At 41.6% G+C, this 17,672-nt stretch overlaps 1 protein-coding gene across 1 annotated transcript; it reads left to right on the top strand.

Annotated features, from left to right (window-relative positions):
* The first annotated feature begins 5,711 nt into the window (after positions 1-5,711).
* LOC120835312 (AN1-type zinc finger protein 3) lies at positions 5,712-16,762 on the top strand. Its single transcript, XM_040204168.2, has 6 exons — positions 5,712-6,534; positions 10,756-10,796; positions 11,133-11,324; positions 12,742-12,807; positions 14,160-14,369; positions 16,334-16,762. The coding sequence occupies exons 1-6, from the start codon at positions 6,452-6,454 to the stop codon at positions 16,486-16,488; spliced, it is 747 nt and encodes a 248-aa protein (XP_040060102.1). The 5' UTR covers positions 5,712-6,451; the 3' UTR covers positions 16,489-16,762.
* Positions 16,763-17,672: the final 910 nt, after the last annotated feature.

The raw sequence follows: 17,672 nt of genomic DNA on the forward strand, positions 1-17,672 counted from the left end.
TTACAAGAAAAAAAAGCAGAATGCTTGTGCGTCTTTGACGTGGGGGCCCTTTTGAGATGGTCGAAAACAATTTCCCATTCAGTGTCCATGGAGTTCAGGGCTCTGATTAAATGTAACAGGGACACCTTTGTGTGGTTACGAAATATAATTATTAGATACACACGTAACTCACTAAGGTCCCATGGTAGTTGAAGATGTAGCAATGTTGAATATATGTGAATTCTTTCACTGAGCTCGACAAGAAGGGGAATCATCCATCTCACTGCTGACGGTGTGGGGGGCCGGGCAAAAGAAGCACCTCATGAATACAGCCCTGCTAAATTTGTTAAGCTGCACACAGATTGTGTTTCGCTGGTCTGACATTGTCACACTTTAGAAAAAGGCACACAAATCTTTCCCGGGATCCAAAGTGTCCCTTTCCCCTTAATTTCCCCGTAATACTGGGCCTTTTCTTTGTCAGTTGGGGACTCTGCAACTCACCAAGTCTTTACTGGATTGTCCTCACATGTCCGTAAATACCCGTCTTTGTTTGTTTTGTTTTAGTGCAGGTATACTGCATAACAAGGCAACATGAGAATCCCCTAAAGCTCACATCACTGGGAGAGGAGCTGGCTGCACTTAATGCTCTTATTATTATAACTATGTTGAAATCGACCCTCACAACACAAAGGTCATAATTTCAACCCGATTTTATAACAAAGTCAAAAAGCCTTGATGCAGTAAACAAATTGATCTGGTTCTTTTTTCATTCCCTGATGCTTCGTACTGACAGAGCTCACAGGCATTACAACTAAAAATACAAACTCAAAATCTTCCAGGATTTATAACCCTCCTAAAAGCAGATGAACTGGATGTGTAAGCTGGTGGTGATATAATAAAGTTCAGTTGCTTCCTTTCTAGTTATTTCCAATTGCAGCTCGTCTTAATCAAACTTTGCATTAGTGCAGTGGTAGACTGATTGAACATTAAATATTCTGATGAAAGTGAATTTGCACTCTAACATACACACTTTTTGTACATATGCATGCAGCCTCGCTTAAATGGACCCCCCCCACATACACACACACACATGCACGTACAGTACATTCAAATATTATCTCATTAATGGATAGACAGCTCTGATGAAAACTCATCTGCATATTATTATCACGCCATTACTGCGCTTTTTCCAATCAGTTACAGAATTAGCATTCGGTACCCTGTAATCATTCAGCGACCTTTCCAAAAAACGGTATTATAATGTGCCAGTAATGGCACATATGCTACGAATGATGTCTGCACTTGTTCTGATTGTTTCAAGAAAAAGAAATCAATTTGCAAAAGTTTGGGTTTGTAATTTCCGGAACTAAAGCCGCTCAGGGTTTATCTGACGGCCTTCCGATTCTGATATTTGACTTATCTGCCGCTTGCTTCATTGTGTGTTTTGTTTAATAATTTCCGTTCAACTCTGATAAATGTCTGCAATTTCAGAGTTTAAATACGTCTGCAGTCGGCCCTCTGACAGAGGGAAGGTCGAATAAAGTCTGACTGTGAAAAATAGTATTTCCGTAGCGCCTTCACAAAGGCGGGGGGAAAAAGGACCAAGTATCACCTACCGTAAACATCCTGCACAGGAGTCTATTGTCAACATGACCTGTTTTCCTCCATTGGAGGGCACACTTTAATAAGCAGTGGTGAAGTGAGCCGGAGCCATTTCATGTACACTGTGATCCTTTTACAGTAGAGGAGCCGCATCTACACTTCTACACATTCCCAAGATTTGTTGCTCACCCCCCACCTGGCACTGCTCCCAGAAATGTCCTGGCATTGCCTTTAGTGTTAAGAAGATTATGAAAAAGTGCTCTTCATATGAATTATTATGTTTCAAATGACTGTTCTCTCACAAATGTTTCATTAATAACTTTGACGGCTTTTTTTTTTGTCCGTCTTGTTTTCCTGCCAGATAGGAAACATTGCAGGTTTACTTAAATGGTGATTATGTAAAAGTGGCTGAATATTGTCATTGGCCCTTATGGGATAATATTGATTAAATGTACTAGAACAGTAGAACAAGATGAAAATAGTCTTAAAATCAACCCAGTAACTTAGTTACACAGCAATATTCTAATCTAATGTTTGCTAAGTTTGCTAAAATTAGCCAACGTAAGCTATTTTTTTTACCAGACCAAGTCCGGCTGTAGTTTTAAATCAAGCGTATGTGTTTTATTGCTTATGAATTCAATGTTTCATATGTGAGATAAATGCATTTTTTGTGTTGCAAACTTTCGTAGTTATGCTTTAATGAGTGGGAGAAGCCACATATTGATTTAATTTATGAAATATCCATCAATTCACACTCCTGGGACCTTGACCTTTTGTCCCTCCGTCTCTCTCTGTCAAAGACACAAAACACAGGCTGACCAATCTTAAAATGTGAATTTGTTTGTTCCCTTCCTGTTCAACCCTTTCCAGATGTGGAATATTTACGCTGCGGCAGTTGAATAGTGCTGCTGATCATTAATGACAAACGAATTGACCTCTGTTTTCTCACCTTTCCACCTTAACGACTTCTTCAATGACTTCAACATCGGAGGCCATCAATTACAGCGGAAATCTAAATATCGATGTGAATTACCATCTCTTACTTTACTCTAGATTACATCTAGCTGTCTTGCTTTCCATCTCTTTCGCTGTCTTCATCTCTGCCGGCCTTTCTCTCACTCACACCCGTCTCCCATCAATCTTCCTCCCTCTCCCCTTTTCTCCTGTCAGGACTTTCTCTGAGTTCCCTTTGATCTTCGCTAACATAAATTGAGCAACTTAGAGATCAGTGGATATCATCCTGAACACTCACGCTCAGGTGAAACTTCAGTTCATTTTACTGTGTGTGTGTGTGTTTGCGCAACAATTGGGTGACACTAGAATAAGCATTTGTGTTATTTTATAATGTATACTTGACTAAATGAGTATGCGCATATATGCACACGTGTGTTTGTGTGCAAAAAATGTCAGGGATTGAGAAAGAGTAAATATTACGTAAATAAATTATTAAGTAAATACATTTTTTTTTAAGCAGTGCTTGCTAACTGTGTTTCTGGGCTCTAGTCTTGCACCCGCTGTACTTTCTGGGTGTTTAGCGGCTCTTTGATCTGCAGATAGTTGGATGGTTACGCTGGCTCCCCCCGACTGATGCATGGGTGGTTTCACTACGCATTCTGCACACGGTGGGTAGCTGGACGGTCGATGTGTGCGTGTTTGCTTTTGTGTGTGTAAAAGGCTGAAGAGGATGTAGTTAATAGCTGCGAATTGGTAAAGAAAGAAGTTGTGAGATGTTCTTTATTCTAAACATTACCTAGAGCTACTGCTGCCTCCCAGCCAAGGTATGATCTTATCAAAGATGCCCCCCCCACATGTCAACGAGATTGTGTGCGGTTAAAAATGTCACATTAATTAAAAAGGAATTTGTACTTAATTGGACTGAGTTGAATCAAAACACAGTGCAAGTGCAATACATTTCCCTGACTGACTGTGTTGCAAAAATGTAGCTTGATAAACTGAACTTGAGTAATGATATAAAACAGACATTAGCTGTCTCACTAGATTTTACTCTTTTTTCAACTGGCAGGATTTCTCTGTCATTTTGTTAGGATTAATTATCCCTAAAACTTAATGATCTGTAAATATTACTGTTTATTTATTGCACCAATATCCACATAATCAGCCCACTTGTTCAAATCCATAATATGGGTTATTCTGTTTTCTGATTTACCCCATCAGAACAAATCCACAACCTCTGACACATAGCTTGTCCTCCAGTCAAACACACACAGCCCGCCTATCTCAGCACAGCATTAAAAGATAAGACATTTTTTCATTTATGGACAAATGTGTTTCCATAGATTTCCCATTCAATCCATCTATAGCTTGTTGTAGAGCGCTCGCCTCTCATATTAGCAGCCGTGAATCAACTCTCTTTATCGACACGTGCATTCATGCCAGTGTAGCTGAATAATCAGCGTGCAGAGTGCCGGCCGCAATCTGTTACTCTATCCATAAATAAAGATATTATATTGGGTACACGGGGGGCTAAATGGAGCTGAAGTAACACCTTGGATAGAGAATAGAACATACTGGGTCACCGCAAACGAAACCCAAAATGTTCTGGAAAACAACTCCTCTTCTCCTTTAACATAAACACCGTGTAGTGTTGCAGACATTTTATCCACAACTTGCGGATTCTTTCATGAGAGGAATTTGGGAGTTGGCTTTGTGACCGAAACTCTCTGTAGAGAATAAGCCTTGGAGCAGCAGCTGCTGTATCGAGGACAGTTTTCTTCACAGAGCTGTGGTGCTGTCCTCTGGTGTGAGGAGCAAAGCCTGCAGAATATCCATAACTGTATTCCTGGGTGAGTAAAAGAGAGGTTAAGAGACCTGCCAGTGTAAACTGTCATGCTGGATCTGAAATAAAAATACAGGTTACCACATACATTTCAAATACACGCTGCATGGCAGGGGATACCCAACATGTGATTATACTACTCATGGTATCTTCAGTGAGCTACATTTACCAACCAGTGTTTGATCCAGTGTCTAATTAATTCCTTAAGTTCTTGTGTTTATGGCAGAAGAGGGAAGCGTATGAGGGAAAAAGGGGATCTGTCTTTGAAGTGGTGTTGTGCAAATCTCTAGAGGGTAACCAGCCCGAGGCTGGACTGTGGGGAGAAAAGCAAATACCACTTTTCCACTGCGGGCCAAAATTGGGGCTAGCCGAGGCCATGTTTACTACACTTAATTACCATTACCTGTTTATTTGAAACCATATCCCATCCAAAACAGAAAGCATGATGGCGGCAATGGGTCAGGAGAGAAAAGTTTAGCTTCGATTGTTACTGAGAGGAAAAAATAACATTGTTTGGCTCTGCGCTGGAATATGGGCTCTCAAGATTCTGCAACCCTCTGCGGTATACCCCTCCCCATGCCGAACCAGCTAATGAACTATCAGCTATCTATCTTTAGTCCACCAAGGGCCCACTTGTCCTTCCCTGCAGACTGAAGCTTTACTCCTTGACAGGTTTTACTTAGGGGAATACAAACCCCCCGGCTCCAAAGTAAAGTGTGGCATTCTTCTCAAAGTCATTTTCACGTGAAAACAGGATTCATTGATGCTATTTCTGTTGTCGCAGACATCACCATTGATATTTGTATACATGAAACCAGACCCATTTCCAAGCAGGAAACTAAACTGCGGTAATTGTCTGTTATGTCAGCAGGATACAGAATAATTTTTCTTCAGTCAGTTAATGACATTTAGCAACTGAAAATGAGTGAAAACTACAGACCAATTGCTACTTCACATTATTGTGTTGATTTGTTTTAGTGCTAAAGTCAGCATACAAGTTAACATACAAATGCAGCATATATATCAGAGATCTTCATGAGGTAATCACCACTTCAAAGCATAACTAATGCAAAGGCCATTTAAACAGAGTTGCATTGAAGTAGGCAACAGTTAAGGTCGATGCTTACTTACAGTCAGCTAATGGGAATTTAAAAAAAAGCTCTGTAACAATAAAATGCATGTACAGTACTAAAGGCTTGGCCCAAATGTGAGTTTTGTGACATAACTATTTCTTTCACACAATTCTTGCACTGCAATTGGGAATAAACTGGGACACATTAGGAATGTTTACCTTTACGGCTGTAGAAACCAATAAAAAAAACACAATAAAATGCCATAATTTTTATTACAACAATTATTTTAACAGGTTAAGAACACATCACATCAACCATCATACAAGCAACATACACAGGCACGATGACAGTTGAGGCATGACATTACAACTTAAATTTGGGTCTGGTTTAATAACTGCAGATATTTCCTGAATCTAATGTTCCTACAAGAAATGTGCATGAAACAGAAGAAAATGGTGCCCTTAAAATCGTGTTAAGGGCTTTCTAGTAGTAAGAAGATAGGTTTGTACGGATCAAACCATATTATGCAAAGTACCTTTGTAGATTAAACCTTTAAAATGAACTTTCACAAGTTTAATTAATATTTTAGCACATTCACTAGTTAAAATATGACAGTTGTATTCCCTTTCTTGTGTTAGTTTCGGTGACATCCGCGTTAAGTTTGGCCCTCTAGTTGCTGACACCCCCCGCCTCTCTACAGTAGTGGTTCGCGCCTCACTCCAGCTGATCGGCCCAGGATTCCCCGGTGGCTGTGCCCGTCGCTGGCTTTGACGGCTCCGGTCTTTCAGCGCCGATTTCAGCTGTTATAATTACACCGAGTCAGTGGCCGCTCGTGTCGGCAAACCGTTCCTCGTCCCGGTGAGACGGTATCGAAGGGATACCGCGGCCGCGGTATTGAGTCCGTGCTTGTCAAAACCAGGAGACCTGAACACAAATACGAGGCCCTCACTCCGACCCCGGATTCACCTGCTACGGCGAGAGCCTCACGCGAAAGACCGACATGGGGGACACGGGCAGCGAGGGCAGCAAGCCTCCGAGTAACGTCACCGTTGTACCCCCGCGCTGCCACTGTGGTTTCTGGGGGTAAGGCGAAATAACTCTCACGTGCCTGGGCGGACGAGGCTTTCGTTCTACAGGCAACCGCTAGCTTTAGTCGCTAGCCATTAGCATTAGCAGCTCAAACAGGGATGAGCTGCTTTTCTTGTTGTTACCCCCCTCCCCATTGTTTTGTAGCATTAGCTGCTAGCTAGTCCCAGCTGGCCTAACCGTCTCCTGTACCGGGGGAGAGAGGGGATAAGCCCTCCAGGTGACGTGACAGCGGCGAGAAACTAGCTAGTTTTAAAGTGTTCAGTCAAAAAGCGTAGCCAGTAAGTTGAATATATATACATGATATCACATTTTCTGTAACTGTCTTGAGCAGTGCTTTTGTCTTGGCCTTGTGAAAAAGAGATGTTTAGTCTCAATGAGGCATTTCCTGGTTGCTACGGTAATACAAAAAGTTCCACCGTTGCTTACAGTCTTCTATACGTTCTATAAACTTCACATTTTCAACAGGTTCAACCTAACTTTGCAACTCGTTTGACCAAATCAACAATCAAGCAGCCCGTTTTGACAAGTCACTGATATGTCCCCTGATTATTTAATCACTGTAACATAAGTCTGTCTGTCCTTGAGATTTTTTTAACCCATCATTTACCCAGTCACTAATGCTAAATTAATTTCATATGCAGTAGTTTCCAATGCTTTGATTAAATTGTTAGATAATGATGTGTGATTGACATCTGAGATGGTGTTCACAAATTAAGATGTTGTGATTTTCTAATTTCTCCGTACATTTTTAACAGAAGCAATTGAAAGTGCAGTAGGAAAGTCTATTACGTCTTTAGCAGCAAAACATGAATTTGTGGGCTCCTCTTTTTAAATGTACGTTTTCTTTTTTACTTTTACATTGTAGTAAACTGGATATATTTGTGCTTTGGACTGTTAGCCGGACAAAATGTTGACAAATGTTCACATTTTTATGGACCAGAGAGGTGATTTATTAGTTAAAAACATTTTCTGTAGACCGATACTAATGATGGAAATGATTTTTGGTTGATATTTAGTCTCTGTCAACACTAAGTGTAATACTTCAGAGTTTATGATCGCTGACACATCATGCGGTGCAAAGTATGAGGACACCAGCGTGTCCAGTGCAAGTTAAATTGTTTTACTTAATGAACCGTATCCAAACCGTGTACCTGGCTAATAGTTATCATCGCCATACTGTTTAAGCTGAATTCATGTGTAACTCCCTAGGGAACATGATCATGACTCTTTCAAGGTGACAATCTACAAGTAATTAATAATGAGCTGAAGAACATGTGTGATGATACAATCTATTAGTCAGACAGGATGTCTCATTACACAACTGAGAAAAGCACAATGGATTGTGGGATATTGAGGGTACACTTGATGCACTGAGGCTGGTATCTCACCGGTATTAGGAGAGGCCTTTGAAATAAGGCATGCCTTATTGTCTGGCTACCATAGATTTAGTGTAGAAATCCCGCCCGACTTGCTTAATGCTCAAATGCTTTGTAGTGAAAAATCTTTCTTGAATCTTCCATATTGGAGGAGGACTGTTGCATTGTATCATTTGGGTTTTGGATGGAAACACGGGAAGTGGCTGCGATCACCTGTGAGTTGCTTTGTCTGCTTCGGATCTGTGAAATTGTGTGACGTGTGAAACGCACGTCCCTTCAGATTGTTTCATTGCATCAGGGTACTTGCGTGTCGTCTGTCTCTTTTTACATTTTTTTTACATGTCTCTTTGTGCCTCAAAATTGTTTGAAGAGGCAATTCGGGTGCCCCATGTATGGTTGTGATTGATGCTGTGATGCTCATAAACTGCAAATACATCTGACATTTAGCAGCTCGTTCGCTCTCTTGTTATTTCTGCCTGAGAGCAGGAGGCTGCATTGTCTTCACACAGGACGGGTTAGGGTTACTTCTTTTCCCCCTTTCCCTAAGGTCCATACTTCAACTGTACCAAACTATTTTAGTGATTTCATATTGGCAAAAAACGATTCATAACACTAATAAGTAATGAGAATTCTGTTCCCAAGGCTATTTGCAAATTGCTGGATTAGTTGAGCAGTTTCATTAGTTTCAGCCCCATATTTGTATCCATAAAAAAATGATTTAGATCAACAAAGGTATCAAATGCATGCTTTTTTTACATTGAAGTGTTCTGTTTTGAATCCTTGGCGTGTGGAAGCTTGTGCTGCCCGTACAGTTTCTGTCAAAGGGCCCCTCAGCAAAGCAAAGCCTCTGGATATGTTACAATGTATAACTGACATATCTCCTCCCCCAGTAAAACAAAACACAGCTGAGCCACTTTCTGATGCGATCTCATTCCCAACAGACACCAGACATTGTGCTGCTTCTGTACGTGATTAAATTAAACAGACAGTGTGCTCTCCACTAACAGACTTCTCTCCGTATTTCTGAAGTTATTTTGAACTTCCCCGCTATTCTCATTTAACTCGCTTCAAAAACATTTCTCACTCATCCGAGCCTTTGCTCCTTTGTGTCACTCAAACTTTATCACCGAGGTAACGGAGCCCATCTTCCTGTCTGTTCCAATCAGATATTCTCATTAGTAACAGCAGTGGGCCAACTGTGTTCTCTGTTTAAACTTCACTCGGCATAACAAGCAGGCAGCATTTTCTCTCTCTCATCTTTCCACACCGCTTTCAGCTGCTTAATTAATCAGAGTTGATTACCTCTGATTTATAATGGTGACAACAGGATATGACTTGTTCACCGAGGACCCGGCTTCCTCCCTGCCCGTGTCTCATGATTAGTTTTCTCCCTCCATTCTTATGTCTTGCTTCCTCCTTTCCGTTTTATACCCGAGACCACACACCGGCAGACTGACTGACTGACCGACAGACACAGACAGACAGCCCCCAGGTTGACTGCAGCTGACCCTACATTTGGAAATGAGCACAAAGGTGTGCAACAAAGCGCCCAAAATAAATAGATCGCGACTGATAGCAGCGACCGTCACGCTCAATGCACCGACAGTGAGGACGAATGCAGGGGAGGAGATGACAGCAGCCTCCTCAGAGGAAGGCCACAGCCATCTGTTGTGATAGTTGTGCCACGGAAATCGGCACAGCTTTGGGAACCAACCTCCTAACAACCGCTATTTTATATCTATATCAACGATTTGGAAGGCAATAATGTTTGTAGCTGGTAAAAGGGGCGAGTTAATGAGGTTTGTAATGGTCTCCATTCATTGATCACCTTCATCAAGCCAGTAATTGTCACTGCAGTTGTGTACATTGCCAACTCAGATGAGAAGCCCATTTATTTTCATTTGGAATCAACGGTTTCTTTGCAAAATTGGACATACTTGTTCCACCACACTGATTTACTATACAGCTGCTACTTTGTACAGAAGCAATATTTATCAGTCAGAGACGACTCACCGTATATATAGACCATAAATCTATTTGATCATATTATATTCACAACTGCTTATACGGTAAAACCAAATTCCTGACAGATTTATGTAAAACATCACAAAAGGAATGAATGGAAATGTAACTTTAAACCAATATAATTGGGTGAATCTTTATTTATTCTGCTCTTTTAGAATGGGGAAGCCGGGAGATTCGAAAACATAATCTCAAAAGAGTCTGTTTAGAAAATGTAAAAACCCCAGCTTAGACACACAATTGGTTTCTATGGTTACCATGTTAGCAAACTAGGCTCACTTCCCACCTGCACACACACCACATAGACATCACATTGTCGGGGTGATCCTGGTCACCTGATGAATATACGTACCCTTTTTTTCCCCTGCTAGTTTGGTCACCAACTCCTGTAGATGTTTAGCTGTTAGGAGATTGTGGACTTTCTTCACCAACCACTTGTTTACAGTGACTTCAGGAATATTGGCGTAGTATATGATCTGCAATTTAAAGTTTTAATGTCAACAAGTTGGTTGACATTAAATATATGATTGATAGTTGATTTAAATATATTCCCACTTAAAAGGCACTACGTGGCTTGTAAGTTGTAACTTGAAGCGTTCCTAAAACATGTATATGATTTTTAATTCGTACTCTGAATTTGTATATTTACATTTCTTATAAAAGGAAAGTGCAAGTTGTGCAGAGATAGATATAAAGGACAGTTACATCTCAGTTGAGAGGATACCCATCAGCAAAATAATATTGACTGCAGTTTTGGGATTTTTATACGAGCTATTCGTGAACACGTTTCTTTTTCTCTCTCTGCTCTTCTTCTCAGATCGAGCAAAACTATGAATCTCTGCTCCAAATGTTTTTCAGGTAAGTTCTGGTTCTTCTCCTTACTAATAATACCCTGCGAGGGCAATGTTTACCACACGCTGCCTTAACTCAATACTCAGTCAAGTCAAGTGTGGGACTTTTGCTCGAGTCTTTTGAGAGTATTTGTACCAATCACACTTTGCTCGCTATAGGTCACATTCTGACAGTCGGTGCCAGAGATATGAGTCAGAAAACAATATTCATTTGAGATCTGTGTCAGTGTATCAGTTTCTAAATGACTTTGAACATCATTCAGAGATTGCCCAGAGTTGATGAATGATGTATTCAAACGTGTTTCACAGATGCTCACAAGTGTCTCTCCTTTTTCCCCCACAGACATTCAGAACAAACCGCCAGACGATGATTGTGCCCCAAAGGCCTCCGCAAGCTCCAGCAGCAACCAAGCAGACATCTTCTGCGCTGAAACAAACGGCAGCATTAGTCAGTCGCTGATGACGATGCCTAGCACATCAGAGGACCCTTCGCCAGCAGGGGAGACGGGAGAGACTTCTCTACCGGCTCAGGACGGTAGGGCGGCAGTTAATCCTGTTTGATATCTCAGATTAGTGACGACGTTCCATGAATCTATTGAACGATCCCCCCTCTGAAGTGTAGTCTAACTCAGTCTACTTCCGCAAAGTGGTCGGTTTAATTCAAATGGTGTGTGGCTAATGCCTTGCAATTATAGGAATAAATGTTTAATGTTTAATGCACAAACTCTTGGTTTTGGTTTTTAGTGTTGCAAAGAGTTTACAGCTCACAGGCCGAGGTGTCCCTGCAGAAGACTGCTCCTTGTTTGTTCCAGCCGACGTGCCCCGTCCTGGCTATATTTGTCCTGGTGGCACAGATGAGAGAGAATGATAGCAAAGGGTATCCGTTTAGAAGGGAAGCTTTTACGAGGACACCTACAATTGACATTGCGTCGGTCATTGCTATACAGTGACAACGTTTTTTTTTTTTTGTGGAGGCCGGCCGAGGAGGGGACAATAAAATGAGTGTGTGGGAAATGTTGTGTAAACATGTTCCTACACTAATGTAATCCTCTGTTCCAATACACTAGTAAACGATTAAAGCTGATAAAAAGAAAGTACCCACATGGTAAAGGAATGCTGCAGGGATAACATTTTTTATTGGATAACCGCCGCAGTTGGTGTCGCACTTGTTGCCTCGATAAAAAGTAGATGGGATTTTTTTCCTGCTGGATTGTGGATTATTGCAGACTGTGGCCGAAGGAAAGTTTTTTTGTTCGAGACTGACATACTTTATTTTTATGTGGTTAAAAAAATGTTTTTAAATCTGTCACCCATGTGTTAAACCACAGATCTTTTTTCAGTGACTTTAGGTCAAAAGAAGCTGAAACGCTCACTTATTTCTGGGTTGGCACAGATTTCTGCACTCAATTGACTAACTAAATGACACACGTGTTCCTCCATGATCACTCATTGATGCACCATCAACAAGTTAAGACTTCCACTTATCTACAAAAGTATACCATGGGTAAAGAACCTTGTAGAACTAAAGATTTTACTTATTATTTGTTACTCTAGCTGTAACACGTTAATGATTATATGAAAATATATCTGCAAATATTCATTGAACAATGTTTTAGGGCAATGGCAACAGATCATTGGTTCTAACTTTTAGTTTTTCTTCGAACTGAAGCTTTGCTTCGGCCGTCTACCTTCCAGATATGTCTTTTTCTGAAAGGGAAAAAAAGCTGGAGGATTATTGAAAACAGCACCACAGTATTCTGTTTTTAGATGATTTATTGTGGCATTATTTATCCCTATTTTCTAAATCAATATATCCCAAAGACCTTTGATTTAGGCTCACATTTAAATGAGAACAGTTACAACAAACTGTTATCCTTAAATCATCTTTTCTTCTTTCATTTGATTTTTCTCATTTGCTCCCCCTTTCTCTTTTCTCACTATGTCTCTTTCAGAAGTATCCAGCACAGACACAGTCTTCAGTTCACTCTCCACTCCCACAAAACGCTCCTTTGAGTCAGGTATGCCTCAGCTCTGCCATTACAATGTCCATTCTTTTTTTTCTTGCTTGTGTGCTTGTCCACTTAAGGTATCGGAATGGGGGACGAATTAGCATAAACAACATTGGATTGATCCCAACTAGCCAGGTTAATTGTACTTCCAGTGCAAACAGCCGGGGGGAAGGATACTGGGAAGGCAATCTTATCTGTGAAAAGGTGCAAATGTGCCAGATTTAATTCTGACTATTGAGGTGTGTGTCTATATATTATATATTCTAAATCTTTGTCACATCACAACACGATGCTCCTATGTTTGATTCTACCAATAAAAAAAAAAATAGACTTGCATTATTAAAGAGAACGTAAGAAGAAAGGCCAAATTAAAGCTCTCCTGGCAGAACTGAAACACGGAGGATGATTATTTATTCTACACTCGTAGAGTTATTATTTATTGAAATAAGTTCAACCAGGCGGATCTCCAAACTCTGTAATTTGTGGTGTAAAGCTCCCTTTATTGTGCGTCCCCATTAGTTTACATGGAACGCAAACACCGGTGAGAACATGCACACAACGTAGGACAACCGCAGAGCAGGCGATGCTCAGCAGCGGTGTGTGAACACGTTGATCCCTTGTCTCCTGCAGCGGGATCATGTGAGCAAACACATGCGCACGCGGCATCACTTGAACCTTGATGTGGCTGAGTTGTAGGCTCTCTTGTTCCTGCCTCTCAAAATGCGTTTTGATCTGAAGCCGGGACGCTCTCTTGTGCCACCTACAACTCTCTTAAAGAGGTTCATCGTTCAAATGCTTTTGCTTTATATTTTGACATTGGAGGAGCGTTAATTGGCTGCAAAGATTTTCCCAGGATGAAGAAAAGCTGACACAACATGCACTTGCATGTGTAGAGACACACATGCTACAGCACCTATAGGGATCGAGGGAGGCTGGCTACGGGGATCTGGCTGCTCAGCTTGGCCTAATTCTCTGAGATTTATTGAGTGCTGATCAGCATTTGGCCAGGCCAGAGGAAAAGTCCACATGATTGATGAGAAAAAGCTGACGTTAGATTCCAGCCGAACAGAAAAACCCGCCACAAGCTCTCCATGTCTCTGGTGCTGGGTTGAATGTTGTCTAATATGAGAGAATTATTCATCTCCAAAGCACACTTGAGGTAACACCGAGATGGTTGATCCGTAGAGTACAAACAGGTGGGATAGAGATGTCTGGTTGCATTGCATAGTGTAATATCAACCGCTGATCATTTACATTTTGTTCCAAACATCCAGATGATCACCGCAACAGCAGCTTGTTCAGAGATTTCTGCTGTAAAGTTTTTTTTCTCTTCTTTTTTTTTTCTTTTTTTTTTTCTACAGCCTCTGAGTCGGAAAGCGACGTTTCACCCGAGAAGCGCGCAAGAATGGGCGACGTCCCCGAGGGCGAAGAGTCTTCATCGTCATCTTTGTCCGCCTCGTCATCATCGTCCTCGTCCCGCAGTGGCTCTAAACAGCGGAGCCGCAGGCGTTGCCATCGCTGCCAAATCAAACTAGAGCTGGTTCAGCAAGAGCTGGGTTCCTGTCGCTGTGGTACGGTGATGACACTATATGCACGTGAACATGCATCGGCACACACGTTCTAACCTATGGTCAGATGTACGCTGACACCCGTACAAGCAGAGCCTCACTCTCACACGGGAGCGTACACAATAGTTATTGTAGCTTGTGTGTCTTGAATGACACATGTTTCCGTGGTTAATATTAGCCTCCTGAGTACATAATCCCATATTGGTCATAGTTTTGAGAATTGAATGGAGTGCAGTGAACTGCATCCACTTCCTGACCATTTGTTTTTGTGTTGACGGGAATGTCGATGATCGGAGGAGTGCCTTTGCTACCCTTAGGGCACCAATTACAGAGAGCCTGAATGTTTCACATTGCACATAAAACATAAGCCAATTACCACGAGCACTAATGCGGTTTAAAGCAATACTTAACTAATCAACTTGTTTGCATACAAATTAAAGTACTTAAAGTCACAGCTCTTCACTGCTTAAAGACCATCTGCTTAAACCCACGCAACAATTTCTAAATTGGAAATCGACTTCCACCAGGCGCCACTTAATGCATGGCCCATCCATCCTTAATAGTCCAATGCTCACTATGAAAACATGCTTTTACAGACCGAAGTGGAAATGGGGGCCATTATGGTGATAACGGTCTATTGCTTTAATTGCAGATTACTTTGCTAATGCTTCTGCAAAATGTTTCACAGTGTAAGGCCAGAAGGTCTGATAACTAGTTGAAAGCACTGACACTTTTCAGATAGTAAATGGGGGAAGAAAGTAAAGGTTTAGTGGAGGATCTGAGTAGACTGTTGCTCTTCCGCAGCAGCTAGAATACCCATCGGTCTAAAGTCTGAGTGTAAAACAGAGCTCAAAAAGCTAAATATCTAAAATCCCAAAGAAGCAGAATCTTATTCCTAGTTGGTATTTCCAATGACTGAACAAAATGAAGTGTATTTTGTGGAATAGCCTTTTCTAAATAGTTAAGACAGTTTGGTTTTTATGCTTTACAACCCATTAAAAACATAAATTACCTCCCAGCTCTGGGATGTTTTCAAGTCAACTCAATTCACTGTTCAATGGCGAAACAAATTGTGTTAAAAACTTCAATTTGTTACAAATGGTGTAAAGAAAATCTTTCGTAAATCGCACTGAATATTTTCAGGCAGCTAAAAAAAGAAATCCTTCCGGCATCGATAGCATTTTTTTGGGGGGGGAGGATTTAAAATATAATGTTATGTATTTTCTATCCCACATAGTATTTGTTAAATATCTTCCAATTGGCCCTTTACACTCATACTCGTAAGCTTTTTCCTGTACTCTCTTTGCAGTAAGCAAGCAAAGAGGTTTGGATTTCCTCTCTTGCCCCCAGTGTCCAGCAGCCCATCTCCTTTTTAAAGCTTCACATGTTACACAACGTTCTTCCTCCTACTCCATTAATGTGCGCTGTAATCACATTTTAATTGCGCAGCAACCAGCTGTCGAACTGGGTTTTTAATCACCACTCATTGAATGCCGGCAGCGTTGTTGTGTGTATTAATGAATGCATTAAAGACGAAGTGAGCTGACTACTTTCTTTCCTACAGTGGCAGAGCCTCGTGTTCACAGTGCTGCTGTAGAGACCGAGTCAATGAGAAAGTTGAGGGTTGTCTGCCTTTTGTTGAATGGAATCAAAAGAGGAAGCTGTGAAGCAGAATGTCTTCTCTTTTGAGCGGACCTTTTACAAAGCTTCTATCCGTTTAAAAGTCGTGTCTAATGTGAATGCGTTTGTCAACCAGTTCTGCTTGTTACCCCTTGTGTAATTTAAAGGGGTTTAAACCATTTTTAAATAATTTAACTATAGAAATGGATGTTTAATGCACTGATTAAATTTCGTAATATATTGGTTTCTGTTCAGTGTCTGCTTTCGGCCGCAGTCATTTTCTCAACTCTGCGAATTAACCACTCTCGCTGTTGTACACCCATGACCCCCCTGCCCCCACCCTCCAGGTTATGTCTTCTGTATGCTCCACCGGCTTCCAGAGCAACACGAGTGTCTGTTTGACCACCTGGGCCGCGGCCGCCAGGAGGCCGTCTTGAAGATGGTCAAACTGGACCGCAAGGTGGGCCGCTCGTGCCAGCGCATCGGAGAGGAGTGTTCCTGAGCGGCCGTTCCCTCAGAAGAATCTCAGTGCTCAGACGGTGTCTTCGCACCGTCAGGGGTTTGATTTTTATTTTGTTTTCTTGGTTTTGTTTTTCAAGATTTTTGCAGTTTTTTTTGGATACAAACCTCCACCCTTTCTTTTAAATTATCCCACTGTTACTATACCCCTGTTGTTTTCTGCTTCCGTTCGCTTGATCATATCCCTGCTGCTAAGACGCCTTTTTGGAAAACCCCAACCCAGGAATGACCGAACAATAAAGCGCAAAGGAAATATACAATTTCTTAACTTTTTTCTTGCAAGTTCCCGACTACAAGTGTGAACAGAGTAAAGTGACGAGAAGAAATACAATGCTTTATACAAATGTTTGTCCCGGAAGCCAGTGTAAGACTATACTCTTTACCTCAAGAAAAGAAAACTTAGATTGACAAGGAGGAGGAGGAGAAAAGGGACGGTTTGTGTACACTTCAGCTTTGGCGCGGTTTATAGACTGTGCTCTTTACCTCAAAATCAGACAGAGCTGCTTTGTACTCTGCGCCAAGCATGGATTTTGTGAAGCAAACCAAGCAAGTGAGCCTCAGTTTAAGTCTTACCCCCCCCCCCTCCCCACACTACCCCACATCCCTTTAGGAACATCTGTTAATCATCCACCTCAGGATATCAAAGCCCAATCTGCAACACCCACCAACTTTCTTCTCCTTTTATCTACAAGACACCTTTTGGCTCCTTTGTGTTTGTTTGCTGTAAGGTTATTCCGAAGGGGGTTCTGCTCTGTTAAATGGTGGGTTGAGAGGGGTGGGGGGGAGGGGGGGGTATTGTAAGTCCCAATCGAGGAACTTGCCGTGTGAGCCGGATTCAAACACATGGGCCGGTTGTCCTTGGATTGCACACGGATCCGTCATCGACGCCGGGATGCGATTTATGGAGACTTCAATTGCGACAGATTCTCTTCCCGTCTTCATCGTCCCTGAAGCCCTACGGCACGAAGACACGTTCTCCCCACACACAGGTCTTTAACAACGTGTGGGTCGCGTGTGCTAGGTATGTACAGACTTACGGACGACGACACTGACGTGACGTATATGGAAATTTGCGAACACTTTTCAGACTCAACCAGACATTTCTGCGTTGTATACTTCCACACATCTCCATACTTTTACAAAAATATGCACACCTTGTATTCGTTT

Source organism: Gasterosteus aculeatus, chromosome 12, assembly GCF_964276395.1.
Source record: "Gasterosteus aculeatus chromosome 12, fGasAcu3.hap1.1, whole genome shotgun sequence".
NCBI classification, from domain to species: Eukaryota; Metazoa; Chordata; class Actinopteri; order Perciformes; family Gasterosteidae; genus Gasterosteus; species Gasterosteus aculeatus.